This window comes from Haliotis rufescens, unplaced genomic scaffold, assembly GCF_023055435.1.
Source record: "Haliotis rufescens isolate VD_foot unplaced genomic scaffold, xgHalRufe1.0.p SCAF_50, whole genome shotgun sequence".
Lineage (NCBI taxonomy): Eukaryota > Metazoa > Mollusca > Gastropoda > Lepetellida > Haliotidae > Haliotis > Haliotis rufescens.
Window position 1 is genome coordinate 2,410,746 of NW_025964224.1, and position 26,202 is coordinate 2,436,947.

A 26,202-nucleotide genomic window follows, 5' to 3' on the forward strand; every position below is an offset into this window, starting at 1 on the left:
GACCATTTCATACTGGTGTAAGATTTAAAATATGGTTGATTCCCGCTACCTGAAGAAAAGTTACTATATGTTGCTTCTTGAAGCTTCGAATGGCAAATCTAATTGGGTGACTAACATTAAGCGCTGGCCTACCTTTTGTACGAGAAAATAAATAAATAAATAAACAAAGACCAGTGAACTTGCATGGCTAAGGTACATGTGAATTATTGCTCTTAACAAAAGATTTAGATAAAATAGCTGAATAATGCTAGAAGCACGAAAGGACAGAATAAATAAAAATATGTCCACACATGAACATGTCAGTACCTCTACAAACATATTCCATGTTACAATAACAAATTTGAGGACATAATATTAAAAGGCGGCTGTAATCGATGTCTGATAATATTATGTACGAGTGATGTATTGTTCTACTGAATGTCTTGCATGTAAAGGAACCAATCCAGCAATAGAAAAAGGCTCACAGACTAAAAGTAACGCGTTACCCAAATACGTCATGATGATATTCACTTTCTGCACGTCAGTGTTACAGCTGCCAGTGAGGAGTATTGTGTGGAAACACCCGTTGATGATAATGTAATAATATCCTCAACAAGAACTTCTTTGGCGTGGAAAAAGATGTGTTTGTCGCATGTGTATCCATCCATCCCGATGGATCAACATGGGATGGCACTGAGACAACAACATGTGGTATTAGTTTATTGCTTGAACACTGCTAGATTTGACACAAAAGTTTAGTGATCTTTATATCCTACAAAGTAGGCACAATTTATGGATAACAACTTCTTTGATACTTGAAGGCGGCGTTTCGGAATAGATCCTTATACGGTTGTAACGATATAGATACGTATAAGAATCTATACCGAAACGTCGCCTTTACAGTATTAAAATAGTTGTTATCCATAAATTGTGCCTACTTTGTCATCCGTCAACTTAAGTAATGCCTACTAAATAGCTTCATATCCTACTTGGTGGCGAGTTCAACGGGCGAACAGGATCATTGCCAGACAAGGTTGAGGATGACATTGACTCGGAATGAAAGAGTTTTCAGAATTATGTGACAGTGTGAATGGTAAACGGTCCTCCTGTGATAAACTGGTCAACAGGTATGCTTTGAAGTTGTTCATAATGGTCGCTGTGTACCGACGTCGGGATGGAGATTTTCACATTTATACGTCACAGTGGAGCAAGTGTGCTTGGTTATATTATCTCCTCGCCGGTCTTGCTATCATTGGGTGCAGACTTTGACACTGGCTCTCAGCCAGAATCTGCACACATGCCACTCAGTTGTATCGTTCACTCACGTGACCATATCGCGCCGTGATATACGTGGACCATGTGACAGTTACCCTTATGTGTGGAGCGAGGACAGGGCAGCTGTGTTAAGAGACTGGTTACCCTCACTGGATGAGGCTTGATACGTGTACTGAATTAATCTACTCGATTTCACTGGATGAAACGGTACAGATATGTTTGTTTGTTTGTTTGTTTTTTGTTTAACGCCACACTCAGTAATATTCAAGCTGAAATACGGTCTGTAAATAATTGAGTGTGGACCACACAATCCATTAATTAACATCATAAGCATCGATTCACGGATTTGGGTCATGATGACATACATCAACCAAGTCAGCGAGCCTGACCACCCGATCTCGTTAGTCGCCTCTTACGACATGCATAGTCGCCTTTTACGGCAAGCATGGGCTGCTGAAGATCTTCACGGGTCGTACAGTTATGTACCGATATAATGTGTTCTGCTTCAGATTGTATGAAAAGTAGTAGATTTAGTGTTGCTTTTAAGCATCCATGGTTTTATAAGGTATGCTGCTATTACCGAGATTTAGATTATTGAAGGCATTTAGATTATATAAAGAAAATCATGAGCTGGTTATATGAGCGTGAGACATAGACACAGACAAATACTTCGTGACAAGAGGACAACTGATCAGAATAATATTCAATGTAACATACTGAATTACTTGTTCGATAGTTAAGTGTTTTGGTCATCATTGAATCGCTTATCAGCAGGTACTGTCAATCTTAAGCCTTATATTTGTATGAAGCAATGGTATACATTCTTTAAAACTTTACTTGATTCTGTACTCGAGATCTTTGTATTGATCATATGAATTTTGATGATGTTACACAATCCATCTTAGACTCTTTACAATCTATTGACGCCTCAAAACTAGGAAATTCAGACAGGTAGATATGTACACGTACCCAGAGAACAAAGACTATGCAACGTTTGTAGTCTGGGCTGTGAAGAGACAGAGTACCATTTGCTGTTAATCTGCAATGTGTATAAAGATCTCCTTCAAATGTTCTTACTCCAGAAATATTATGTCCATCCATCACTGTGAAAATTGAATATACTCATGCCTTCCTCAAATTAAACATGTTTTACTAAATTTACCTACCTTTATCTATCATGCAATGACAGTTAGGAAACTTATAGTATTATAATCTGCAAATTCGATGTAGTGTCATAATTTATTACCGGACTAAATTGTATTCTGTATTAGATAGTGTATAATGGGGCCAATGGCCTACACCTGTATGAAAGAAAGAATTGATAATGTAAGCCTCATTCTGTTATTAAGCGATATTTGGAAAGAATGATCGCTGACGTTTTGAATATAACGTCCACTTACTTTACTTGTTGATTGCAAATAACAAACTTGTGACTCACCGTAAGCATGTGACAACCTGCACACACCGTGTGATTACAGCCTATTGTTGTCTATGCTATTTCCAGGTGTCAAAATAGGGCTCATATTTTCACTTCAGTTTGACTACACCAAACGATAATAAAACTGGCTGACTGCCCTCTTTAACTAATATTTGGATAAGCAAAGATGTATGTGGTCCATGCTTAGCCGCACAGATACTGCCTCATTGTCTGCATTGCCTCACACAAACATTTTTCTTCAAACGCACACACCGTGACGTGTGAGTTATTCCTAGACTTCGTTCCCCACAATATCTCATTTCTAGGAAGTGGGCATTGTTTGTAAATGGGTCAAACATAATTTATGGCGTACACGAACGACACTGTTTCATGTCATGTATTATATAAGCAAGAGTCAAATTTAAAACAAATAATGCATTAAACCGATTAAAAAATACTGATATCTGCAGGCGAACCTTAAGTTGTATTACAAAGGACAGAATGTATAGATACCTAGGAATGTAAAGGAGTGTGCTCACAGTGTATATCCATAAATGCGTGGATCTTTTTATAGCAGGTAGCTGTTCATACAAACACTAGTGCATTGTGTTATATATATGCCAGCGCCTGTCTACCGTCCTTGTTGAGTGTATTGTGACACCTTCACCTTCCTCACAAACAAGAAGCAACCTGAAGAGTAAACACTGCTCAGACCAATCCTAAAAGGATGAGTGCTGTTGTTGCTACACGTAAGTCCAGTTCATTGTCATTAGTCGTAGATGTTGCAAATTACACTGATATCTTTATACATGTTCAACATTTCATGGCCCAGGCTGGCGGCACAATACAATCATTCGGTGTTTTGTGTTATTGTAGACTCGTTTAAAGTATGATATGGTTGTGAGGTCCTTGTCATGACCCTTAAAACTGCTTATATTTTGCGAAGCGTTATTTATTCAAATTATAAAGCACATGTTCAAAGGAAGGATGCTGCAGTTCAATCTAAGTGTACTTTGTTTGGTATGTGTCTGCCTGACGGATACGGCTTTTGATCGATACATTCTGCGCCTTGTTTCACAAAGCGATCAGAGCTCTACGACTGTCATAAGTCCAGGTTGAACTATGTGACTTACGATAGTTGCAGCGATAGTGTGCAATATGTCGATTTATTCACTGCAAAAAAATGATGTATTTGTGTATAATTATTATATATGTGCAAATTGAAGTGTTGAGCACTGTGTTTCTTTGTATATGTTGGTAAAGGAGGATAATTGCTATGTATTGCTCTATAATTGTTTTGTATGTGCAAAATAGTATCAGAAGTTACAAAAAACTGATATAGTGGCGGGTAACATTACTGGAATGTTTAATTAGTACTCCACACTGTTAGCGGGAGTACATACTCTCCTTGCAATGATATTGACGGGTAAGCAATTGAGGCGTCTGGTACTTTTCCTGGCGCGGTGCTTGGTATATGAGTAGACTTTAAGGTCAAATGCACAGAGAGGATTAGCTGTCGGGGGTGATTGCAGGTGACTTCTGTTTTGAAAGTGTTGAAATCAATTTGTGCTGAGCTTGGATTCGTTTGTACGGGGAGGCCGCGATGTGATTTGTAACATGCTCTCGTGCACATGGCAGATTAGCCAACAGTGTGGATTGCACAGAGGATGAAAACTATTTTATTATTAATTTAAAGTGTTGAATTTGGTTTGTTCTGAGGTGTCGGTTTAATTGTAGGGAAAACATTGTTATAATGTCAAATCTAGGCGGAACGCGGAAAATCGCGTTTTTTTAAAAACGGCAGTCCTTGGAAAAATCCTCTTCAAAATATAATGAAAGATATATTTTTTAAAATACTCCGAAAATATCGTGTTGCCGGACAACCGTTGCGGATTGTCCTGTTTTCGAGTTTTCAGCATCAAACATGCCTTTATTATTATTCATCACACAATCATGGGATCATTTCCGGACATCATACGTTTTCTATCCTGAATACTTGCACTATAACGGCGGGGGGGGGGGGGGGGGGGGTGAGGCGTCACACAGAAATTGTTAATAATCCAATTATGACTTTTTTTATGATTAAGTTGTCTTTTATAAGTGAATGAGATGTTTTACAGTTGTTCATGTGAAAAAACTATGAATGTTTATTCAGCGTCCGAAAACCCATAACACGGGGATATATGTTGTATTAATGTTTTATGTTTTACAAAAGATAATAAGTACAAAGGTATGCTTTTCTCAATATGCTTCAACATGGGGAAAGGGACATTGCACGTTTGTGGCAGTATTGCTCCCAGGTGGCGTCCTCGTCCACTAATGCCTACGGCTTACAATAAACAAAGTCATGCACCAGTGATTTTCAGCGACACCTACTATCAGTGCATCATTTCTGCATCATTGCATTAGTTCTTATAGTATATACACCAGCAGATATTTGATGATTTCAAAGACATTTCAAAGAGTTCATTCCTAGCATGGGCATGTTGTTTTCATTGTGTAGGATTTATTCCACACTGTTTTATTTATTTGTAGGCAAAAGTTGACTTAGGCATTAGTGGCTGGAACCCAGGTGGCCGGGTGTGCAGAAACTATTCCCGATTTTTTAAAAGTACTGATTTAACTCCGAAATTTTACATCCGCCATCTTTGTTTTTTTTTACTTTTGCCACTGCTACATTTGTTGGTATGAATATTGTCCAGACGGCACAAAATTGCTTAAAATGCAATCAAATGTTCAAAACATTTCTTGGGGCTCAGTCTAATATTGTTAGCAAAGTCAACAAACTACGACCATAAATGAAATGTACAACAGGCGCAAGAAAATTTTAAAAAATTCTTACAAATACAAATGATAAGAAGTCGAATATGAATACTTATACCTGTACTTTTTAGAACAAGAAATTGACACATTGACGTATTCAGATTAAATTGATATGTTCTTTACTTATGTAAATGCAAATGATAAAAAAATAATTAACAGTGAGATACTATCGCTATTGTGCAAAGCATCCAGTCCCAATGAAAGTGAACAGCATGCCGATGTTATACAAAGCAATCATATAACACATCGCGACTGATAGTTCTAAACAATCAGGCAATCAACATAATGACGGTATCAGTGGGCACATCGTGATATTTGAAGATAAAAAATGATAACACATGTCATCAGTCTGGGAAGTAATACACAGCATCTTGACAATGAACAAAAAGAAGAAGAAGAAGAATAGTTTATTAAAGTGTCACTATTTAAACAACCAACCATTTTGGCTTTTGAGACAAAATACCCATCACCCACCCCACCCCCCATAGAAGTACAACGAACACACACATCCGCAAATTCAGTCACTAACCCACCCACATATATTACGTTAAACACACCACACCACACCATACCACACCACGGGATTCCATACTCGGTATTGACCCATGACATATCCTTCTTCATGTCAGGGAATGGGTTTTTGGATGGTGGTCAACGGACACGTCTTGCCTTAGGGAAAGCTGCTGTACTGTCCAGCTTCTTAATGTATGTCTCATCTGCGAGCCTCTTCGCCATCTGCAGTTCCGTCGACTCGCAGTTCTTTGGTCGTACTGTAAAATAATCTTTATGCCGTCTTCGTCATAGTTACTTTCCTCGGAGGGCATCAACTGAGCTATCTTTAATGCGCCCTCGTACCTCTGTTTCTTCTGGACGGGAAGGTTGCGATGGCGTATCCCGAGGACTCGGTTACGACTCTTCTGAAGAAAAACAACAACTTTATTTACAATTGCATTTCAAATTTATAATGCATATGTATGTATATCCATGTATATGCTCATGAGCAATGGAGGAGAATATGTGAAACTCAAATTCAAATTTATTCCGATAACCCTTAAGCAACGTGTCAGTATTATAGCTTGATGTATTAGAACAACACTATTTGGGAATGCCAGGTGCTACTGGTAGTGTTGGGTATGCTTACCCTTTTTGAAGATTCAACATCAAACGGATTACATCACACTCTGAGTAAACAATCTCATTTAACCCTTAATTAGTTAATTAATCTGCAGTATATTGTATCACTTAGTATTGCCTTAACGAGGAGTAATCCCTTGTCAGTTGTTGGTGAGTGATCAATTTATGCCTGGAGAAAGGGATTAGCCTTACTCACAATAAATTAACATTTCACACTGCAACAGAAGAGATTATCGATCATTATGCCTTTATAAGAAAGTGAGAAAGATAAAGATTGAATGATACATAAGGGGCCGTGCCTGCATTATATAGCCTGCAAGAATCGTCACTGTAAACTAATAGAGGATTAATTTCAATTTTACAGAATATTCAACTGCTAAGTATATGATAAAGCTTTGAAGTAGCATTAGATATGTTTGAGATTACAGTTTTCAATTAACTGTATAATGTAGCTTGCTGTCTTTGAGAGAGTCAGTATCTGTAGAGCTGGCTTGGTCTAATTGGTATTCAGTCCCTGGGACACAAATTTAATAGCATTGTTTTGTGAGCAGCCGGATGCGTAAATGATATGTAATATATTTCCGTATTATATTTTATAGTACTTGTTGTTTTAATATTGTTAACAACAGAGAGAACGAAGATTTTTTTTTTGAAAACCATAACAGCATGCATATGTTCTAGCAAAAGGAAACTTGATAAATATTCATTTTGCTTAATTTCTACTTTGGAAAACTTATTTGGAGCTCTGAAAGCTTGACGCTGTATAATTTGGGACGCGCATGGTTGGATGCAAACTAAATGTTTAATTCTCGCAAATTAAGACACCAGCGGCGGTATAGGAGCATATATCTAATGTCATTCAATACAGAATAATACATGAAGATGTTTCAATGTTAAGATTAAAAATTTCTAACGATATGGAAATTAAATCTTGATAACTGTTTTTAATCTATGATCTTTTGGGAAAATAATAGTGGAACTGGTTGAGTGACTGACGTATTCTACATTAAAAAGTGACAGATACGTGATTTACATCATTAAAATTTAAAGTGATACAGTGATACAATTATAAGTGAGGGTTGTGATTTATTTAGGAACGAAGTCAGTATTTGGGGATTCAACCTGCGCTTTCCGACATTATGCGTATTTCGGACACGATTAAGAAAATAATGTAATTCATTTATTTATATGAAGTACAAATGCATCAATCCTTAATCACCCGACTTGTTGAATGTTATTTCGTGAATACACAAATTGCATAACACATTCCCTGAGGACAAACCCAAATGGCCCGTCCCTTTGTGACAGGTGTTAATTAGAGAATGTATTGCCACCACATTATGTCCCGGCACTTTTATGACATGTAATGAACCTAGTCGGTCCCTGAATCTGTAACAACAACATTGGTCTTAAAAAATCAAAGTAGCATAAATGTTACGTAATTCGTATTAAAAAATTGACTGATAAATATAACATGAATATAATTGCCCTTTTGGGGATAACATAATATCGGGAAAATATACTTAAAAGTACATGATTAAAGAATTTCAGAATCAACTGTTTCTTGTATTTATGACCGACTTCACAAACTGAATAATTAAACATATGTTTAAATAGCTATAATTACATGCATGACACCTACATTATCATGAAATAATAATGTTGGTCATGTTTGTTAATTTGTACATTTCGTTGTTATTGGTATCCTGGGGATGTTGTAATTATACACGTGTTCTGATCTTATTTGACGTAGAATACATGAAAAACGATTGGTCAACAGTTTGGTGCGGTCGATGGAAAGGTGTTCAATTACTAAGAAAAGCTATTTAACTGTTAAATACTTAATACATGTCTTAAAATATGAATTAATTCTTAAGTTATAACATTAGTGCAAATTCACCCGAACGTAGGATGTACATGGACCGATTTCAAAATAGCTAAATTGACAAATTGTTTCCCATAAACCACTGAATATAAACTCACTTAGCCTTTAGAATAGAAAGGCGAATCGTTTCTTAATATATTGTCTTTTAAGCCGATGGAAGTTTAAATCACTACAACCGAGTCCGAGGCGATAAAGGATTATGTGACAAAATCTGGTATCATGGCTTAACTGTATATAAGTCACACTGTCCAAGTTTAATAATCCTCTATATCAGATGACTATTCAAATTATTAATGGTATCAGGTAGGAATAACTTGGCAAAGCATTCTCTTCCACAACATATAGCCTGTATATTGGTTTGATTTCTATAAATGTAATTACTAACAGCAAAGATGTTTTCCATCTTGTAAAAAGGTGTAATGGCTGTGTTAGTTTCTCTATATATTTTCTCGTGGCCTGTACCCCTTATCGCCCCACAAATAGTCCGTATAGTCTGTATTAAGTGAGTGAGTTAAAATTTAACGTCTCATCGGCAATATTTCAGCGTCCGGAATGAATCTTAGTGGAAACATTCTAGGATTAATTCTTGTTCTTGGTACAATTATCCCAAATATGGGCATTATATGCTTGTTCATAACTTCTAACGATTTATGTGAAAGGAGTTATTTAACTGAGTGAGTGAGTATGGTTTACGGTGGTGGACACCAGAAAGGTATCTAAGACTTCTAAGGCAATTAATCATAGGGATTTCCTTTTTAACTCGTCAATATCAGAATCTGACTGAAATATTATTCCCAAAGTCATAAATATTAATTCCTTTCATTTTAAGATTAGGTTTTGCACTTGGGAAGACTTTAATTTAACGTGAGTAGAAAGCTTCTGTTTTCTCTGGATTCAATTTTACTTACTTTCATCCATTTGGTAATTTTCTCCAAATCAGCATTAATATTTTACGCAGTAGTATTTGGAATTGTCCCTTTGTCTGGACCCCACCACAAACACAGTAAACAGAAATTCCAATGTGAATAATATGTACAATAGTTTGTTGGCTCGACATGCAAGACTCCATAATTTTAGTTATAATGTAAAACTCATAGTAATATTAAATTATATTTAAAACAAATAATTAATGTATTTTACATGGGAGACGAAGCGACACACATTTTATTTTATAATAATGCACAATTTTGAATGCTTTAAACCTGTTGCATTAAACAAATACTGGATTTGATGTAGTCATATAGTGAATCAATATGTGTCTAGTCTTCCAAATGTTCTATTGCGAACACATATAGTGTCAGCGCTCATGATCGCCATATCTATGAATGAATAAAAATATCATCATTAATAAACTCACCTGAGCTCACTGTGTGTTCTGAAGACAAATCGCTGTTAGGCATCCTGCACGGCTTCGTTCACGTTCACCCTCAAATGTACCATAGAAATCTGCGATTGTGCGTGTTCAATGTTCGAATGCATTTTTGCGACAGGCGTTCGGTTATTTTTTTAAATTCCACTAACTCACACTCTCAACTGATGTAGCTGCCTTGATTAACTGGAGTCCGGATGTACCTAATTACAAACTCTGTTCTAATTATGCTATTCGTGGAAGTGCATTATACTGGATGACAAACTTAGTAATCCTTTCACACTAATGATCCTTGTTTACAATGAACGCATGCCAATTGACTAAACAAACATCCTTAAGTAGAAGTATCGCAATCGATGGTGTGTACAACTGTTTGACAAACAATATCAACCAATATTTCATATTAAGAATCACCATTACATGAAATCACAGAAACATATATATTAAATTTTACTTTGAAAACTCCAGAACTAATGTCGTGAACATAATATAATAGGAATTTATTCCAACGATGTGTTTCCTATATATGTTTCCTTGTACAATTTTAAATTAATGGATTTTTTATCTATTATTTTGCAATGATCGTGACAATCGCTAAAAGGCTACTCTCTTGCTATTCCGTTTAGTGGTTATTCTAGTTTAGACAGCGACAGCCTCTCGTTATACAACCAGTGCTTTTCTAACCCCGATTTATTTAAGACAGCGTCTATCATTCGCTATACAAACAGTGTTTTTTCTAACCCCGATTTAGTTAAGACAGCGGCAGCCTTTCCCCATACAAACAGTGCTTTTCTAACCCCAATTAAGTTTATACAGCGGCAGCCTTTTGTTAAACAAACAGTGCTTTTCTAACTCCGACCTAATTAAAACAGCAGCAGCCTTTCGTTATACAAACAGTGCTTTTTCAAACCGCAATCTAATTAAGACAGCGGTATTATTTACATTATCTGTTACTAAAATCTGCACAAATGTTCTATTTCTTATGTAAAATGCTGTCAACATCAAGAAATAAAAATTATTTCATAACACTCCAAATATAGTTGCCATAATGAAATAGTATTAACGTGTTATTGTCACGTGCAAAAATACTGTTCGGTAACATTAGTTTTTAAACCCAAAGAAAACCTCTTATGAGTTCAAAAAATTCAATGAAGCAGTGGTAAAATCTATCCATATATACAAAATTGTATAGTTTTCGAAATACCAACTATACAAAAGTGTATATTTTGGAAATACCAAATATACAAAATTGTATATTTTGTATATATGGGTATTTTTTCTTGTGATTGGAACTACTAATTGCTTGCAATAAATCACAAAGTAGATTGTCGTTTGTAAGGAAATTGCAAAGTCTGTCATACTCATGACTTACTACGAAAACGAATGTGAATGAATTCTAGGAAATCCCTGTGATATATTTAGAAACGTCGATCTGTGTATGACCAGAATCAGTTCCGTTTGAGATTGCATGCAGACGAAAACTTTCTCTTCATGGAGTTGAACTCACTGCACAAGATGAAAAAACTTTCAAAACAGTTAGAAGAATTTCAACAAGTCAGAAAATCTTGAATTACAAATCAGGAGAGGATGTTCGTTTGACAACACTGTTGTGGCAACATGTTTTCAAGTACTTGGACTTAAACAGTTTTACCAGAGATGAGAGGGCTGACTATGGTACTGATGCCATTAAAATTCGAGCAATGACAGAAAGTTGAAGGACACATCACATAAGGCCAATGTAGATAGGAATGCATGTTTGACAAAATTTTTGGTTTGGCACAAGATGTTATTTTGGAACAGACGTATCCTGGAGATAATACACATGAACTCTGGAGAATTATGAATTACATTCACAAGGATCAGTTTCCAAACATATTGAAGTTGGCAAAGCTTGCTATGCTTATGCCCCTTCATGGTGACTGGGAGCAGGAATGATCAATTCAGAACGCTATCCACACATCTGTCAGAAACGGACTCACTTCCCAGACTGTGAATACACTCATGCTTATCCAAATTCAGGGTGTCACATATGATAACTTTGATTTCCAAAGGGCTGTTGGACAATGGAAGGGCAAGAAGGCGTGGCGATTATTTAAGTGTTGACATGAAGGTGTGGAAAAACACATCTGGGATGATAGCTGTGACTTCCATACAGGTTGAATGGAAATCCCCCTCCCTGGAACTGAGAATGGGCAATCACCCCTTCATTTTTACGTTTATGGTGAAAACACTGATTATCCATGTCATGTTGTGCCTGGAACATGGATGGCTTTTGGTGTCATGCCCTTTTTTTGCAAGTACTTGATTAATGCACGTTCCTCAAGTTTGTCCATTTTCCAAATGTAATATACCACTGTTTATTTTACTGACTCTTTGCAGCAAAACCGTTTACTTCATTGACTCACAGTTTTGTGGACAACATGTCATGTCCACAACAAAATATTTCACTGATACACAATTTCTTCTACGTGAGAACTTATCAAACAGCTCTCGTAGATGTTGTGATGTCTGTGATGGGTAGATGTAATATATAATAGCACTAAATTTCCATGTTTTCGACCTCAGTAAATGTGTATTCAGACATATAGGTCATGTGACAGAAGACGAAAATGTTAAAACATTACCTGCAACATGCCATGGAAACAACAGATCCCTAGTACTATATCCAAGCTATGTAACATTGTTTTGTTTCTGCACAGAGGGTCAAAGTGGAGTCCACGTCTCCTCTGATGGACAAGTGAGTGTGTCCAGAGAAGTTACCCTGACTGCCGCCGAGCTAGGTGAGACTAAGCTGTAATATGCCTCTACTGTTATCCTGGAACGGGTGTTATTTGTTGTCACATTTCTGTGTACAGGGTCACTTCCTTCATTTGATCACAAGGTTCCTTTTGTGTCACATTGCTTGAATAGCTTTTCGCTTTACATCTAAGGTGTAAGAATGACGTGATTGATGAAACAGTTTTAATTCGTTTCAGATGACCAGGGGAATTTCTCTCTGAGGGTGATTCGTGAGTATATATCTTGAGTAATACTTAAACTCTCAGTTCAGATGTCTAGTTGAACGGTATCTTAGTGTTACGTTCAAAGGTTATATCAGAAGTTTACGCTGTTCACAGTTTTCATGAAACAATTCCGCCCTTGTCTCGTAATGAAACAAACCCATGAAGATTTTGCCAGACTATGACTTTGTACCTGTGAGATAATGAGGACATGTATAAGAGCACAGTGGTTATACCTGTCTTGTTGATAACTCACACACACACACACTGAAGGGCAAATGCTCCGTGACAGACCGGTGGTCCATCATGTTCGTCTTATCTTATCTATCATCAGTTGATAATTGAATGCCCTTGCAGACATACAGCAAGTAATTTTTTTGCGCATATTATTGCTATTTTCTGTAATTTGTTTCGACTGTTCTGAGAGATTTCAGGGTAAGCATTTGAATTCTATTAGTGCCCCTTTCCTCCATGACAGGGAAGAGCTCGCAGCAGTCGTCTTTGACCCAAAACGTTTTTTCCCCCTGCTCCATGGGGAGATACTGTAACCAGATAATCATACAGAACATTTGGATGTGAGGTCGATACGGGTCTTTCCCAACAACTTAGTGTTGGGCTTCTTTGGCTGGAAGCTAATTCTGCAGTAGACCAAGGAATGGTCTGTGTCTGATGGCACCGATGTACAAATTGTGCATGTTACTGAGGTGGCGCTGTCTTGTGATGATCAGGTCCAGCTGGTGCCAGCGCTTGGACAGGGGTGTCTCCGGGACACCTTTTGCTGAGTCTTAGTCTGGAATAAGGAATTGGTGCTGCAAAGGTACTGGTGAGAAGCCATCCATACTCATTCATCTTGGCAATTTCGTATTGTCCCTGACTGCAGGACCAGGGTTTTTTGGTTGTCAGAACCTAGAAGTGCAACCAGCCAAGGCTGACTAGGTCCCCAGTGCCACCCCAGCTTTAACAGTCTTAGTTAGGTCACAGTTTAATAAGAATGAAGGGCCATTATATTTTCGTGTAATGCATGACAGATGTATTCTGTGAAGACGGGATGGGGTGGGGAGTGCATAAGAGTCTACTTATCTTCTAAATCCGGCAGTGTGTGAATATGCAGCCTTGAAACAAATGGGCTTGTGAAAGGTTTACACATTTGCAAGTAATACAGTCGAGTGCTATAGATTTTAACAACAAGCTGTTGGCAACGAGCCAATTTTTTTCTTGCCTGCTGCTATTATCTTCCTCTTCTCAGTTTACACCTGCCCCATGTTACGGTTAGGCTCGTCAGGCCTCGCCTCACCTAAGGAACGAAATTCTTCCTTTTCGTTTTCCTTTTCTTTTTTATATGTCAGTTGTGTTAATATCACATGCAACCTTTACATATGATTTTGTTTTACTGACTGGATGAGAGGCATTGAACTATCCTTAAAGATATATAAACCAATAAACCTTCAATACTTTCAATACATCGAGGAAAGTATGTGCATGACTACATGTACCAATTATTGCTGAAGATAAGGCTTGAAGTTCACAGCAGCATATTTTATATCAAAACGAAACATGTTTCATTTGTAGAGACACAAAACATGTGGTTTGTGATAATTATGTAAGTACTTATCAAGGCTTCTACTTGCCTTAACTTGCAGCCGGCTTCGTGGTGGTCAGGTTGCATGATATGGCTGCCTGTAATCGTAGCCCAGATGGCCTAAGACCCTGTCACATTATCAACTACTGACATGCCTGCTCTTTGAAGTCTTTGGAGAGAGAGCATGCTCGATTGTATCTAAAAAGTTATAAAATGCAGGTGCTGCTTTATAATTGATTGACAAAGCTGACTAATACCCCTTTAACATGCACAACATTTACTCACGTATGTTTTTTTTGCACAAATGTTGACATGCGTTCACATGAAATGTTACCAAGGTGTGTTGATAAGGTATAATAATAGTGTTCTGAATACAGAACTGTTGCCAGTTTGTTTGGTGTTGGCAAACCGAACAGATAAATTAATTACCTCATCCCCTGAGGTTGGCATAAAAGTTCATTTGACAACAAATCCATACAGTGCAAATGTGACCTGCTCCAGACACAGTGAAGATTCGCTCCTGGTGTAAAAATACACACGAGTATACGTGTTCACATGACAACTATACCCACGTACGTATATTTACACGCATATGCAAAAATAACTTGCAAAACATTGCACAAAAACACAGATTAGATATATGAAACTAACGTTTACTCAGTGTTTACTTAACGTTCACGAAATAACACGTCAGGTGAGCTAACTAAGGGCTGGGTGTGCTTCCTACTTGCCACAGCCGGAAATTACAGCTGACAAGGAATTTACAATCCCTGCTTCGCCTGTCTGTGTCTCACATGCTACTACTACTTCCTTTATAGGTGCACGGACCCGCCAAGTTGTTGGGCAAGTCTCAAGTGTATTTGCCATAACGGGACACGGTGAGTATTCTGTTATTCTGTAAGGATGTGTAAGGTTAAACATTGTTTCATCAGATCTGAGGGGGTGCCTTTGGCTGAACGCCGTATCTGAAGACATCCACAGAAACAGAATATGTCAAGTACTTCACGTTAAATTGCCTCAGAGAAAGAATGCCAATGATTGTCTTATTTATTTCAGAGCTTTTTGCATTTACTTGGTTGTTATATCTATTCTGAGGATGAATCTCAGTAACTTAGAACAAGTATATACTCTGTACACAGGCGAAACAGCAGCATCCACCAGCTACACAGAGGATGACGGCGATGAAATCTCCTTGTCAAGTAATGGGTGACATTTGATTCTATATAATGAATACGACTGGGACATGGTGAGACACTGTTTCAAACGTAAATGCAGCTGGTAATGTTACTACAATACTGGAATTTGGGTTTTGCGTTTAACCTGTTTGCAACAATCGGAGGCAACCCATACATGTCGTAAAAGGCGACTAAATGGATTGGTGGTCAGCTTAGTGACCCTGGAGGTTGCGTGTTATTGTATCCCAATTGCATTGACTGATGTTCAAGAAGTCAGTTACTGGGTTGTCTGGTCCAGACACGATTATTTACAGACTGCCGCTATGTAGCTGGAATATTGCTGAGTGTTAAAAAAACAATGTAGGCGTAGCTGAATGGTTAAAGGAGGTACTATGTTTGGAAGGAGGTTTAGAGAGAAAGTATATATTACAGTAACCGTATTTGTACTCAACCGACCAACTGTCGCAGGAAAGATGGCACATGATCATGTTTTTTTAACATATCAGAGGTGTAACGTTAATGTTCCAAAGAACATCATTTCCAACTCAATTCCCAAATACACTAAAAGGACACATTCAAGTACAATCACAAATACATGGTGGTAAGCAAGTCTAATTTTGTATTTACAGAGAAGATTTGTATCTGGGTTTGTTCTCTCATATTTGGATCTCTTCCGGTTGCCATGATCGTTGTTGGTAAGCTGGCATCGTGATTTTGCCAAACTATCCAAGTCATTGAGAGACACTAATTATTAGTAACCTTTTACGTGTCCTTACATAGAGAATTAATGTCATTTACACCCACCATGAGAAGTTGATCTGAAAATCACATGGCACTCTTGTTCGTATTCATTGTAACTGAGGAAACAAAATAAACGGAATATTAAAATTAATTATTGCAAATATTAATTAAACACTTACTGTATTACGTACCAGTTGTCCTTGACTACACGTGTTATGTACCAGGTATCCTTGACTACAACCTGTGTCCTGGGGACACTAGACTTGGCATCTACATGGTGACACAGGGCGCCACCTCTGTCGCCATCCCCATCCTGTGTTCCCTGTGGTACTGCTGCCAGTGTGTATCGGCGACACTCCTGCTGGCCTGCTGTTGCATCATTTTTTTATTCAACATTGGATGGGGAATAACAGGTAATGGAAAACATAGTTGACATTAACAAAGCATGTTATACTTTGTCCCTTTCTTTGAAAATATAGCAGGTTGATGGTCAAGTTGATTTAGACGTTAGGTTGATACAACAGGTAATACGATACAATAAATACAGAAAATATCTTAACTCGGAAATAGAAGATGGCGTTACAGTAGCAATGTTCTTGTACACACAGTTAAGTCTAATAACCCAGATCAAGCTAAAGAAGAAATTGTTAAACGTCAACTTCAGAGAAAAACCAGTCTCGGTTATCCCACGAAACCGACTTCATTGGGCGTAGAAGGCAAACTAGAGATGAACATTATGTGTGGATAACAGAACATCAGTGATGACACCAGGTGTTCACGAGATGGTTAGGATATCTTGGTCTTCCGAGAGAATCCGCCACACACACAACTTGAATGTAAAAAATTGTCTGTGACCTGACACCGCACAGCAGTCCTCCAGCAATGCGATGACGGAATGTAAACAAACCAGACAATCAAGTGATGGACAGAAAGTGTAGTCACACGATGGGGCATTTACTGATTTTGTTTAAACTGAAAACGCTTTGTACAAGTGTAGAGATTATGCTGTGTAAAAGTAAAGAAAACACGTTTTAGACATATATTCGTTTTCATTGCATGGTGATGATCAGACGTTTTTTTATGTTCAGGCACAGTGTGGATCTACGTGTCCACCTGCAAAGACTCCCTGTTGTACACTCACGCTGTTGGATTCAGTGTTCCCATGTGGGTCGTCTTCTGTGTCATTGGCATCCCACTGTGTTGCTGTATTTACTCTTGGTGCTGTGGGGGAGATGACAACTGATGGAATACTAATCACAGTCAAGACTGTGTGTGGACATATATTGAGTTGATGTTGTCAGAAATACGATTGCTTCGCACTGTCCATTATATGCCGTTTGCTGCGATTCGCCTTCTATATCCATATACTAGTTTTCTCTTTGAAGTAGGGGTGGTGGGGTAGCCTAGTGGTTAAAGCGTTCGCTCGTCACGCAAACGTGTTTGGACATTACAAAATATGACAATCTTGACACATCGTTAGAAAGTCTTATGATACAGCTAACTTGTATTTGCAAAGAAGGTGTGATCGATTTTTTAAAAGACTAAGACGAGATATTCTACAAACTATATTTACTTGACTATGTAAGCTAAAGATTCAGTTATGAAAGAAAGGTAAATTAGACTTGTTTAACGTGCATTCAGTTGGAAAAGCTGTCTTTTTATGTCGCCGTCATAGAAATGGTTACTGCACTGACAGAAATAGTAAGTTTAGTTTATTAACTTACTGAACTTCACTGTCCACTCAGACACTCACATGTTTCTTGACGTTTCTGACCAGTTAGTAATTTTTTACTAATTAGGCCTACAGTTGACAGTAAAATTCATGAATCTCTGCAATAGTATATTTTCTATGCTTTAGGAAGTTTTTCTATACTTTGATAAAGAATCTTGGTCATTGATGCAAAGTAAATAACAATTGATATACACAATGCAGGAGAAAGATAACAATGATTTTCAGAGGCATTTTATGTTTGTTTACACAATACAATAAAAAGTGACATGACATGTAACTACATAAACAAATCTTGCTTTCCACTGGTCAAAACCTAAGGTCAAGATTTTGTTAGTCATGGAGCATCAACATTAACACTATATCCCTGACACTTTGCCTCACCTCCTTGTTGTCTCAGAAAGGCGAGCATGACGCTCAGCAAGGCGGAAGTGAGCAATGTCACGTGGTCTTGGCGTTGAATCAGAAATACGATACCCTGCTCTCCACGGCTGCCGAATGCAGTCTACCAGGCAGGACAGTAAAGCTGCTGCTTACTAGCCTTCTTGCTGCTGTTGCTAATTTATGAGAATAAAACGTACAATGTGTAAACTTGCCCGCCGCCATCTGTTCTCATTTTACATTAAATGCGGAAAACGTGGACTTCAGGACCTTCCTTGAGCTACTGAAGCAGTCAAAGCCGTTACATCTGCAACTGAATAAAACCAACTAAACAGTGACAATACGATACATAATAATAACGATGGTATGAATAGTATATATAACTTCGTTGCTCCACCTGTACGAAATCACAGTAGACGAATTAACGTTGATGTACTAACGGAAAAAAAGTAACTGTGCATCGTATAAAGTAACTTTTACAAAATAATTTATCTATAATAAGATAATGCATCCTACAACACATGTTCATGATGACATCTCCTCGACTTTAAGGTCTTGATTAACGATTTGAGGGTGCATGTTTATGCACTCCTCACTATTTGGATGTTTGTTGGGAGCATGATATTCATACACGTGTGTTGTTAACGTGAACAACACACGATGATTGTTTAGCTTTCAGGTGTTCATAAAAACATTTCTATTTAACCGTTAATAACGCCTACGTGATGCCAAGACTTGCTGAAAATCAACGTATATTCGCTGTTGGTAGGTTACAAACAGGAATGGCGCAAAACGAAGCAAGACATTAAAAAACCATCGAAACACAATATCATCTCTTTGGCGACGTTATCCGGAGCAGGGCACCACTCATGACACGTGCCGGTCGTCCACGTGTGACGTCAACAAGACAGCCATATTCGGTTGGTGCGTCGACGGAAAATCGAAACCAAACTGACATAATAACAACTCACATGATTCCTTGGTTGAGACCAATTAGTGGGAGAACCGTCAGCAACCGGTTGAGGGAGCACACCATCCTGCCACGACGTCCAGCGATACACCACTGGACAAAATATCATCCATTCCAAACAATCCAAAACTTGGAAATACCACCATTCCAAATGGAAATATGACCGTTCCAAAATTTGTCAAGGTCATATTTCAAAGCTTGGATTTGTTTGGATTTGTTTGGATTTGTTTGGATACAACATGTCATAATCATATCTGTTAAACGTTGTACAACTTCTGACCTTATGTGAGATTAGTGATGACATGAAAGTAAATAATTAAGAATATTTTGGCGCTATTTACCACGAAAAGACCAAATCATGAGCAAATTTAACTAAAAGAATTTCTGTCATTTAAAGTGGCTACTCTTTATATTTAATTTCTTATCTTCCTTGTCTATAATCATATGACATTGACTATGAACTTTGAACAATTAAACAAATATTTTGTTTTCCCATACCGACTTACGGTCGTCGTAGAAGAAAGACCGTTTCGAGAATAGAGGGAGTCATTATTATAACGTGAATTAATATACATATGTACATAATAGTACTAGGTATAAATGAATTTTGATAAGTGTTCGTACAAGAATGTATAACTTCGAATTATCTCGGAATTATGCGCAACACATAGGGCTTGAAATTTTATAATTGGTCTGAAACTATCTGACGGTAATTCAAAACAGGGAACAAGATTTCGTCAAATGAATCATTGAGCCAGGAATGAAACGATTTAAATGCTGACAAAATGAATAAACATATCTGGAACCGAGTAGACTGTTCATGCGGACAATTATATGCTACGTCTATTGCCAATGAAGTTTATCACCCCATGTTATAGCATTTGTTTCATATAAAAGATAGAAGCGAAATAAATGGGACAATTAGTTGTTATGAATTAGATTTACCTCTGTGACATATCACGCAACTGAATATCAAATAACCAATTACAGTAATTAACCTATACATGGACAATGTATGCAGTGAGTTCTTTATACAGAGAAAAGCGAAATTCAACAGTGGGCAATAGTTGACCATTTCAAAGCGTAAACAACGACCATAAGAGCTTTACTGTGATTTGCACAGTATTTGTTATGGTTGAATAGTACAACTTTCGGTGAAAATATCATCCCTGAAAGCCTAACATGACCCAAAAATGATTGATGTACACAAACAGTTAATGTACATATGAGGGAAATTCATTTCTCTTTAATTTTGTACTTCACCACTGAATAAGCAATACATTCATATCAGCAACGAATGACTTTTACCAATGTTGAACGCAGAGGGTAATGTGTTTTTATTGCGTATTCCAATGGGACTATGATCAACATTCAAGACCATTGACAAATCATCAGTAGCTTGTAGCGCACACAATAACTTAGTCTTCATCTGTATGTACCTTGTTTGTAAGTGTGATTGAAATGTGTTGTGGGTGGTTCACCACTTAAAGTGAGATCAAGGCGATGTTAATAACGCATGCTATCCCATGTTCTACGTTTGAAATATCAACAAAAATAACAGAGATTATCCGTACTATTGAGACCCGTGAAGATTAAGGTGTCTTGCAACATCGCGTTGACTTGATCCTGCTTCAAGAATTCCAATTGCTCGAAGACGCTCATTTTCGGACAGGCGTGACATTACGCAATGTTGAATAATTGCTTAATTTTGTTGTTTTTCTGAGTGGTTGTCAGCACGATGCTAAACAATGCATATGGAATCCCGTTCACGCACATGTTTTTATACCCATTCTTGGGTAGTGAAATGCATGGGGCTTGCATAAAAGTCAACTTTTGCATGGAATGCATACTTTTCTGTAGCAGTTGCGATTTTGTGACTTGATTCCATACATGTACTACAATATTGAAAACCAAACTTTACTTGTTTGAAAAATACACTGATATAGTGGTGTGACAGGAACTTTTGTTGTTGAGTATACTATTCACAACAATTATCTTTTTTAATTGGGACCGCCTCCGTGGTCTTGTGGTAGAGCGTTCGCCCGGAGAGCGGACGGTTCGGGGATTCCCAGCCGTGTCAAATCAAACTACGTTAAAAGATGGTACTTGTTGTTACTCTGTCTGGCGCTCGGCATTAAGGGGCTAAAACAAGGACTGGTCGGCTTGGAGTATATTGTGTCTGAGTGGGGTATTCATGTTAAACTGCGGCATGGTATCTCAGTGGGATAGCACTATAAAGCGACATCAGTCCGAACTAGTACAAGCAGCCACACACACACACACGTGCAAGCACGTCGCAATATAAGTGCAATAATATTGGACGTGCAAGCAAACCCTATTTCACCTCACCTTTTAAAGAGTCTACTTAATAGTCGTTTAACGTCCATAAAATTACCATCAAACAATTCACTTCATTGACAAGGATACGCAACTTGGTCGTTATGTGATGTCAGCAGCAAAACATTATTGAATTCCTTGTGAGGCTCCAAACGTTTCTAATCGCTGCCGTGGTCTATTGGTAGAGCTTCCGCCCGGAGAGCGGATGGGACGGGGTTCGATCCCCGGACGCGTCATACAAAAAGACGTTATTATAAGATAGTACTTGTTGTTACCCTGCCTTACTCTTTGGGGCTAAAACAAAGACAGGTCGTCTCAGAGTCAGTATACTGTGTCTGAGTTAGGTATTGATGTTCAACTGTGGCATGGTATATAGGTGGGTTAGCATTATGAAATATAAGGACTTGTACGAACAGCCACACACACAAACACGCGATAATTTAACGCGACATTTAACCCTATTTCACATCACCTCACCTCAAAACTTTTCTGTCAACACTCATATGTCCTTCCAAACAGAATGCATCAGTTGTTTTACTAAGAGTCAGATTAGTCCATTTCCACATACAAGCTGATGTAACCGGAAACAAACCTTCAGCTACACAACCATGTCTCGCAACAACCACCACCACCCTACCTCTTCCCCAACCCTCCCTCCGGCTACATAACCACGTCTCGCAACAACCACCACCACCCTACCTCTCCCTTTCTCCCCCCACCCTCCCTCCAGCTACACAACCAAATCTCGCAACAACCACCACCACCCTACCTCTCCCTTTCTCCCCCCACCCTCCCTCCGGCTACACAACCAAATCTCGCAACAACCACCACCACCCTACCTCTCCCCTTCTCCCCCCATCCTCCCTCCACCTACACAACCAAGTTTCGCAACAACCACCAACACCCTACCTGTCCACTTCTCCCCCTACCCTCTCTCAATCTACACAACCAAGTCTCGCAACAACCACCACCACCCTACCTCTCCCCTTCTCGCACCACCCTCCGTCCGGCTCATAACCAAGTCTCTCAACAACCACCACCAACCTACCTCTCCCAAAACCCTCCCTCCAGCTACACAACCAAGTCTCGCAACAACCACCACAACAATACCTCTCCCCCCACCCTCCCTCCAGCTACACAACCAAGTCTCGCAACAACCACCACCACCCTACCTCTCCCCCCACCCTCCCTTCAGCTACATAACCAAGTCTCGCAACAACCGCCACCAACCTACCTCTCCCCACACCCTCCCTTCAGCTACACAACCAAGTCGCGCAACAACCGCCACCACCCTACCTCTCCCCACACCCTCCCTTCAGCTACACAACCAAGTCTCGCAACAACCACCACCACCCTACCTCTCCCCACACCCTCCCTTCAGCTACACAACCAAGTCTCGCAACAACCACCACCACCCTACCTCTCCCCACACCCTCCCTTCAGCTACACAACCAAGTCGCGCAACAACCGCCACCACCCTACCTCTCCCCACACCCTCCCTTCAGCTACACAACCAAGTCTCGCAACAACCGCCACCACCCTACCTCTCCCCACACCCTCCCTTCAGCTACACAACCAAGTCTCGCAACAACCACCACCACCCTACCTCTCCCCACACCCTCCCTTCAGCTACACAACCAAGTCGCGCAACAACCGCCACCACCCTACCTCTCCCCCTACCCTCCCTCCAGCTACATAACCAAGTCTCGCAACAACCACCACCACCCTACCTCTCCCCCTACCCTCCCTCCAGCTACATAACCAAGTCTCGCAACAACCGCCACCACCCTACCTCTCCCCCTACCCTCCCTCCAGCTACATAACCAAGTCTCGCAACAACCACCACCACCCTACCTCTCCCCCTACCCTCCCTCCAGCTACATAACCAAGTCTCGCAACAACCACCACCACCCTACCTCTCCCCCTACCCTCCCTCCAGCTACATAACCAAGTCTCGCAACACCCACCACCACCCTACCTCTCCCCCTACCCTCCCTCCAGCTACATAACCAAGTCGCGCAACAACCGCCACCACCCTACCTCTCCCCACACCCTCCCTTCAGCTACACAACCAAGTCTCGCAACAACCGCCACCACCCTACCTCTCCCCCTACCCTCCCTTCAGCTACACAACCAAGTCTCGCAACAACCACCACCACCCTACCTCTCCCCACACCCTCCCTTCAGCTACACAACCAAGTCTCGCAACAACCACCACCACCCTACCTCTCCCCACACCCTCCCTTCAGCTACACAACCAAGTCGCGCAACAACCGCCACCACCCTACCTCTCCCCACACCCTCCCTTCAGCTACACAACCAAGTCGCGCAACAACCGCCACCACCCTACCTCTCCCCCTACCCTCCCTCCAGCTACATAACCAAGTCTCGCAACAACCACCACCACCCTACCTCTCCCCCTACCCTCCCTCCAGCTACATAACCAAGTCTCGCAACAACCGCCACCACCCTACCTCTCCCCCTACCCTCCCTCCAGCTACATAACCAAGTCTCGCAACAACCACCACCAACCTACCTCTCCCCACACCCTCCCTTCAGCTACACAACCAAGTCTCGCAACAACCGCCACCACCCTACCTCTCCCCCTACCCTCCCTCCAGCTACATAACCAAGTCTCGCAACAACCACCACCACCCTACCTCTCCCCCTACCCTCCCTCCAGCTACATAACCAAGTCTCGCAACAACCACCACCACCCTACCTCTCCCCCTACCCTCCCTCCAGCTACATAACCAAGTCTCGCAACAACCACCACCACCCTACCTCTCCCCCTACCCTCCCTCCAGCTACATAACCAAGTCTCGCAACAACCGCCACCACCCTACCTCTCCCCCTACCCTCCCTCCAGCTACATAACCAAGTCTCGCAACAACCACCACCAACCTACCTCTCCCCACACCCTCCCTTCAGCTACACAACCAAGTCTCGCAACAACCGCCACCACCCTACCTCTCCCCCTACCCTCCCTCCAGCTACATAACCAAGTCTCGCAACAACCACCACCACCCTACCTCTCCCCCTACCCTCCCTCCAGCTACATAACCAAGTCTCGCAACAACCGCCACCACCCTACCTCTCCCCCCACCCTCCCTCCAGCTACATAACCAAGTCTCGCAACAACCACCACCACCCTACCTCTCCCCCCACCCTCCCTCCAGCTACACAACCAAGTCTCGCAACAACCACCACTACCCTTCTCCCCCCACCCTCCCTCCAGTTACACAACCAAGTCTCGCAACAACAACCACCACCCTACCTCTCCCTCTCTACCCACCACCCGCGTAGTAGCCTCTTGCATTGAATATGTGAAATACGTGAGTGATTGAATGTTATTTTAAACCACAACCTGCAATATTCAAGCTATATGGCGACGATCTGTTGATAGAAACTGGATCAGGCCAATCTAAGTGATATTTATGTTCAAATATAATAGTGTCCAGCCATCAGTCGTCGTTTACAGTGCATTAATCTACAAGACAATGAAGCGATTTTCCGTTATTCCCGGTGTATTGAAGACGCGAAATGAGATATTGTTTCAACGGAAGTTCCGTCAATATTCAGGAATGTATGTGTCACAGTTGTCAAAAATTCAATTTTTAATATTTCACAATAATACACAACAAACATCCCGCTACATGAATACATGCAACAAACATACAAGACACAGAACTCACCTCGACACCCTGGATTTATAACACAATGGACGAGCAGGGGTGAGACTTCCCTTTGGTCGTTTTCTGGCAACGTTTCAATGATTTGTTCCCGTTGCATTCAGTACCATCTGCGTCGCTGTTGTTAAACATTGAATCTTCCGCACTTAACTCTTGACACACACGAGGTTGATGACTAACAGATCCCGAATACATCCCCACCCCTCCCTGGGAGAAAGGGGAGGTGTGATCCCTGACCTCCAAGTTTCGATGTGCCATGTCCGGAGGTCGAGTGATTATTCACAACTCTTACTGCGCAGTACTTCTCTCGAAACAAGGAAGGAGATTTGACAGTGTTGAAAATAAATCAGCAGATCAGATGAAACATGTCACGAATGAATAGCCTTGCTGTGGCTAAACAATTTGTAACATTTTCGGAAACTTTGATATGTAAACAGCAAATATAATTCAGTTTAATGTCATCTTAAGATGTTAGTTTAATCCTGCTTATCTTGTGGATACCATAAAAATAAATCAAAGTTTATTTTGAGCTGGCATGAATATCATAAAATACTTAGTAAGTCTATCCTCATAATTTTCTCTATTCCACCATGCGTCTGGTCCCATACAAAATATTCTTCATGAATACTGTAAATCGTGAAATTAATGCAATGATGAGTCACCACATTAATGCGAGTGTCCACCCCTGGCCTAAAATACGTCAGGAACTTTATTAGA

The 26,202-nt window shown here is 40.0% G+C and overlaps 1 protein-coding gene and 1 long non-coding RNA gene across 3 annotated transcripts; one reads left to right on the forward strand and one right to left on the reverse strand.

The window, feature by feature from the left end:
* The first annotated feature begins 1,252 nt into the window (after positions 1 to 1,252).
* LOC125374035 lies at positions 1,253 to 18,700 on the forward strand. Of its 2 annotated transcripts, XM_048384732.1 has the most exons (9): positions 1,280 to 1,461; positions 3,296 to 3,420; positions 12,582 to 12,662; positions 12,858 to 12,890; positions 15,279 to 15,338; positions 15,600 to 15,659; positions 16,265 to 16,330; positions 16,601 to 16,789; positions 17,465 to 18,700. In XM_048384732.1, the coding sequence occupies exons 2-9, from the start codon at positions 3,399 to 3,401 to the stop codon at positions 17,617 to 17,619; spliced, it is 666 nt and encodes a 221-aa protein (XP_048240689.1). In that variant the 5' UTR covers positions 1,280 to 1,461; positions 3,296 to 3,398; the 3' UTR covers positions 17,620 to 18,700. The 2 variants fall into 2 exon arrangements, with proteins under 2 accessions (XP_048240690.1, XP_048240689.1); XM_048384733.1 differs by lacking the exon at positions 16,265 to 16,330 and having other exon boundaries at positions 1,253 to 1,461.
* Positions 18,177 to 26,202, reverse strand: LOC125374036. The gene is made up of 3 exons (XR_007218494.1): positions 25,489 to 26,202; positions 19,458 to 19,549; positions 18,177 to 18,799 (listed from the first exon to the last, which is right to left on the reverse strand). It is a non-coding gene; the product is annotated as an uncharacterized LOC125374036 (long non-coding RNA).

Excerpts from the sequence above, each read along its gene's own strand:
- LOC125374035 (XM_048384732.1), top strand. The coding sequence starts at position 3,399 with ATGAGTGCTGTTGTTGCTACAC. Across the intron at positions 15,339-15,599 it reads ATTTGCCATAACGGGACACG|GCGAAACAGCAGCATCCACC; the intron begins GTGAGTATTCTG and ends CTCTGTACACAG. Across the intron at positions 16,331-16,600 it reads GGTTGCCATGATCGTTGTTG|GTATCCTTGACTACAACCTG; the intron begins GTAAGCTGGCAT and ends GTTATGTACCAG.